Source organism: Cucumis melo, chromosome 3, assembly GCF_025177605.1.
Source record: "Cucumis melo cultivar AY chromosome 3, USDA_Cmelo_AY_1.0, whole genome shotgun sequence".
Classification (NCBI taxonomy): Eukaryota; Viridiplantae; Streptophyta; class Magnoliopsida; order Cucurbitales; family Cucurbitaceae; genus Cucumis; species Cucumis melo.
Genome location: NC_066859.1, coordinates 16,031,497 through 16,036,136, shown reverse-complemented (window position 1 = coordinate 16,036,136; position 4,640 = coordinate 16,031,497). Strand labels below are relative to the sequence as shown.

The following is a 4,640-nucleotide window of genomic DNA, read 5'->3' as shown; positions in this document are numbered from 1 at the left end:
AAAATATGTATTGCAAACTGGATCCCTTCTACACATGCATCTACTATTTCTGCAGCTCTAGGTCATTTTATATACTTAGTTGGTACGTTCATGGCCAAATGTTGGCGAGTTTGTCTTTTTCCATTTGCTTTGTCATGTGGACTCGTTTGGGATCAACATTCCCATTTGTTTTCCTAAGTTGTTGTCTACCTTTCTTTTATTACGGCATGCCTTGCTTCTATCACCTTTGGATGTTGCTGGTTCGACACCAAAGCCTTGACTCTGAGCCCTCAATTGTTCCAAGAATCGCACGTGCTTGACCTACCTTCTTAATTCTATTCTGCTCCTGAAGATGGTGCTACATCCTCATTTTCGGAAGCATCTGTTCCTACTGATGGGTTGCACCTTTCCCCAGCAACTACTGTTCGAGTAATTCAAGTCTTGACTGAGGAATCGTAGACTATTATTGGTACTATTCGTGATCTCTTAACTTGAAAAAATGCCATTGATGCGATTCTCCGAGAACTTCTGCGGCTGCTGCCCTCTTCCTCTACTGCACCATTCCTAGATATATTTGGCAGACTACAAGGGGGAGAATGGAATGATACAGGGGAATTATAGTTTGGGAGTTATAGTTCGCTATTTTTCCTTGAGGCTTCTAACTTCTGTTGCTGGGTATTTTTTGTTTTGTTTGGATTCTATTTTGACTAGTTATTTTTTTACTGCTCTTAAGCTATATTTTGTTGATAGTTGTTTTTATGATCTATTTGTCTGCTGTTTTGATCTGAGCTTTGAAATAAATAAGATTCTTCATGTGTTAATCTGTGGTTGGTCTGTGCAATGGTGGGCTATGTCTACAGTTTGGTTGAATGCAGTTGTTAGTGGCGGTAAACGGTTGTACATGTATGCTTTATCTGTACATATGGTTATGTTCTTGTGACTATGCTTGTCTGCAGAAATAAAGAAAGATGGTCCCAAGGGGGAGCTTGTTAAAAACATGAAATATGGTCCCCACTATCTCTATTTGTTTTGTACGTAATTATTGAAAAGAATTTCATTTTGGAATTGTTCAGTTAGGATATTCCAAATCTCCTTAAGTTTGGATTCTGCTGATATCCTACTTAGCTATATTTAAGAAAAAACAAGAATGCGTAGTAAGGTGCACGATTTGATCAAGAAAGAAATTGGAATAAGTTCTGATTGAAGGTAATATTTTTCAATATGTTCATGAAGATCAAAAAGTGAGAAATCTACGTATTGAAAGTAGGTGATTAATTCACAGACTTGGAGAAAACTGCAGTAGTTCGTAAACGTTGATTCAGGGGAAGTATTTCCTCTCATGTTATGATTTTATTATTTTCTAATGTAATGTATCAGTTTAATGTTGGTACAGGAAAATGTGTTCAGTGCTACATCCTAAGTCATAACATTATATTCATTCAGTTCAACAAGAGTAATATAATCTCTTCTCATGGGTCTAAGGCCCCCCAAATGTAAATGTTGTATCATCGAACTTGGTTACCAAAGTTGATTCTGTTATTCTACTTGCTTATTATGCTTTTGTAATTAGTTCGACTGTTATCAACTTCCAGATCAACAATTTATATTTTCATAACTAAACATTTATTTTCGCAAACCCTATTTCTGTTTCGTTCTCAATTCTTTCCTTGTTCCAACAAACCTCAAATTCTCACGTCTTAATAACATTAGCCTCCCGATAGCATGTTAACGAAAAATTTAGAATATTACAATAGAATTAAGAATTCTTCATATTACCCTTCTTCGTGAGATTTGCTATGACATGAGCATTTATGAACAGTGAAGGGCTACAAAATAAAAAAAAAATACATCCTCTTGTGATAGAATTAATAAATAGAAAAGAGTGTATAATTAATAGAAATATTTTTCGAGTTTATTAATATTCTACGACATTTTAATATTACCTCCTGATATTGGAATTTTTTAAAGAAAAAAACTTATATCGCCTCTCCTCTTTTTTCTACTATTTTCTAGTCCAAAGCATATTGGCGATGAATAAAAAGACACCTACTCACTGAAAATAAGAAATCATATTATTTATTTGATTATAATAAGTAAACAATTTTTTAAAAAAAGTTATAAAAAATGATATTTAAGAAGAATAATTAATTTTTGAATGCACATCACGTATTCCTTCCCAACATTCCCATATAAAAGAAATATTAAAATATTTTAAATAATAGAAAAACAAAATTTATCTCGTAATGAATTATGATTAAACAATTTTATAAGATATATAAAGATAGGAAATGCATCTAATTTTTTTTAAAAGACAAATGCGGTGATGTGTGTAGATTTGGGCATAAATGCAAAAGCAAAAAAGATGAGAGAATAGAGAGTAGGATTTTTGAGGCATTAAAGTGATATCCACTTGTCAACTTAAATGCTTCTGCCTTCCAAATGGGTTTGATGGAAGCTCAAATTTAATAGGCAAAAACACACACGCTCTCTCTCTCTTGCATGTTTCGGTGTATATATATCACAAAAACATTAGAAAAATGGAAGACTTTTTCTTTCTCCTTGTTTTCTCTTGAATTACAAACATCAATATTTTTATTAATATTTGTTGAATGACATATTTTTTGTTTTAATGTTGGATATGGAAGTTCCTGAGTTGTCTTTGGCTCCAACAAGGCAGTTTGTGAAATGTGATGAGATGAATTCTTCATCATCAAAACATTTAGTAGAAATTAGCAGCCAATGTTCTAGGAAGAGGAAGCTTCTTCTACATGATCATCATCACATTATTAAGTCTCAAACAAGTGTTGATCTTCAACTCAAAGATCCTCTTCCTCTCCATTGGGAGCAATGTCTTGACCTTCAGGTCTCTCTCTCACTGTTTTCTTTTCTTAAATTTCATATTTTTAGAATATGACATGACAATTTTGATCCAAAGGTTACTAACATCTTTGCTAAAGTAAGCATAGCAACAAAGAGTTTCTTTGGTTTATATCCACTTTTTTTTGTTACACTAAACAAAAAAGTTACTGATATCTTAACGGTTAAGCATGAGGATTTATGCTCATGATTTTTTACTTTCTAAACTTTACCGATAATTTAATGTCACGTTAAATCATTTTGTTAATGCTAAGACGATTCAATATTACAATTGTTGTACTAAAAAAAAAACTCTTCTCAATTAGCCATCCTCTATTATGTCTTTCTTTTACAATATAGTATGAGTGTGAAAATAGGGAATTAAATTCAAATTAAACCTTCAATCCTAAGAAATAAAGTTTCTACAAAAGAATTCTAGGAGTGAAATTATGAACACTTATCCTTACAAACGAGAGATGTGTTTGCTTTAATGGTTGAGCTATATTTATGTTTTTGGTGATCTATTTTTAACTATGAAAAGTATGCTCATATTGTATGAACCTAGCATTATAAAGTCTCTCTTTTAGAGTTCTAACAACATTATAATCTTATTTATAATAAAAAACTTCTTTATTTATGTGTGATAAGATCACTATATTTGTGTCTATTTATGTTATGATAGACATTAGTATTAGTATCAAGATCCATCATACATAGATAGTGATATTTAAGATATTTATAAATATGTATGTATAATATTTATATAATATTTGGTAGCTTGTGCAGTCGGGGAAAATGTACTATCTAAACAGAAAAACATCACGGAAGAGTTGGAATTGGCCAAAAGATCAAGATCATCATCATCACCAAAAGCTAGACTTGGAGTTGGAGCTCAACAACATTAATTCTTCATCATCAAAATCTGATAGTTTGATGAATTTTGGACACGGACATGGAAATTATTCTTCTTCAGAAAGTAGCAACATGGTGGCTTTGCCTTGTCTCAATTGCCACCTTCTTGTTATTCTCTCGAAGTCTTCTCCATCTTGCCCTAATTGCAAGCATTTTCATACCCTTTTTCCAAATTGCCCTTCTTCGTCCAACTCCCCTCCTAACACCTTGCCACTCTTGAACTAGATGTATACCCTATGCAACAACTCGACTTTGACACGCACAACATGTATGCCTTGAGATATCCTTTCAGTTGGGTTCAATTGTATTGTATTTTATGATGACCGTAAAAAGTTGTTGTAGAATGTTGTAAGTTATTTTCAAAGTTAATTAAAAAAGGAAAAAACTTAGATCCATCCACGTGCACCCATTTAGGTGCTTTCCCATCTTTCTACCACATAAAATGAAATTAAAAATAACTTTTTTAAAACATAACTTTTATTCTTGTTTTTGTATGTTGATAGATGAGGAACATACAGATAGGTGCATCTAATAATTGCCAATTAAAAAATAAAATGGTGAAGTTTTTCTATATCGGATAGGATTTTGTTTTTCTTTTTTTAAAGAAAAAACCAAACTTACTTTCGTTTATGCTCTTACTAAATTTATTTAGATTATCTTTTGTTGAGAGTTTTACCTGATTAAAGATAAAAAGTGCCTAGATTAAATATTTTAAAATTTGACTTTTAGAATTATTTTTAAAAAATGTCTTATTTAGGAAATTGCAAAATTGACAAAAACATTGAAAAAAAGTGAATTCCACGACCCAAATAATAGCAAAACTAGGGACCTAACCTAATCTATGAAAGAAGAACCGAAACTGAAAAAGTCTAAAATACCCTTATTGATTCATA

The 4,640-nt window shown here is 31.7% G+C and overlaps 1 protein-coding gene across 2 annotated transcripts; it reads left to right on the top strand.

Annotated features, from left to right (window-relative positions):
• The first annotated feature begins 2,437 nt into the window (after nucleotides 1-2,437).
• On the top strand, nucleotides 2,438-4,142 carry LOC107990768 (protein CURLY FLAG LEAF 1-like). 2 transcript variants are annotated; one of them, XM_051082578.1, is made up of 2 exons: nucleotides 2,438-2,842; nucleotides 3,622-4,142. In XM_051082578.1, exons 1-2 carry the CDS (start codon nucleotides 2,609-2,611, stop codon nucleotides 3,970-3,972), a joined length of 585 nt encoding a protein of 194 aa, XP_050938535.1. In that variant the 5' UTR covers nucleotides 2,438-2,608; the 3' UTR covers nucleotides 3,973-4,142. The 2 variants fall into 2 exon arrangements, with proteins under 2 accessions (XP_050938535.1, XP_050938534.1); XM_051082577.1 differs by having other exon boundaries at nucleotides 2,502-2,842; nucleotides 3,613-4,142.
• The last annotated feature ends 498 nt before the right edge of the window (nucleotides 4,143-4,640 follow it).

What these genes read in the sequence shown, in the direction of transcription:
- LOC107990768 (XM_051082577.1), top strand. Translation starts at nt 2,609, where the DNA reads ATGTTGGATATGGAAGTTCCTGAGTTGTCTTTGGCTCCAACAAGGCAG. An exon ending in AGCAATGTCTTGACCTTCAG is followed by an intron (nt 2,843 to 3,612) that starts GTCTCTCTCTCA and finishes AATATTTGGTAG; the next exon opens with CTTGTGCAGTCGGGGAAAAT.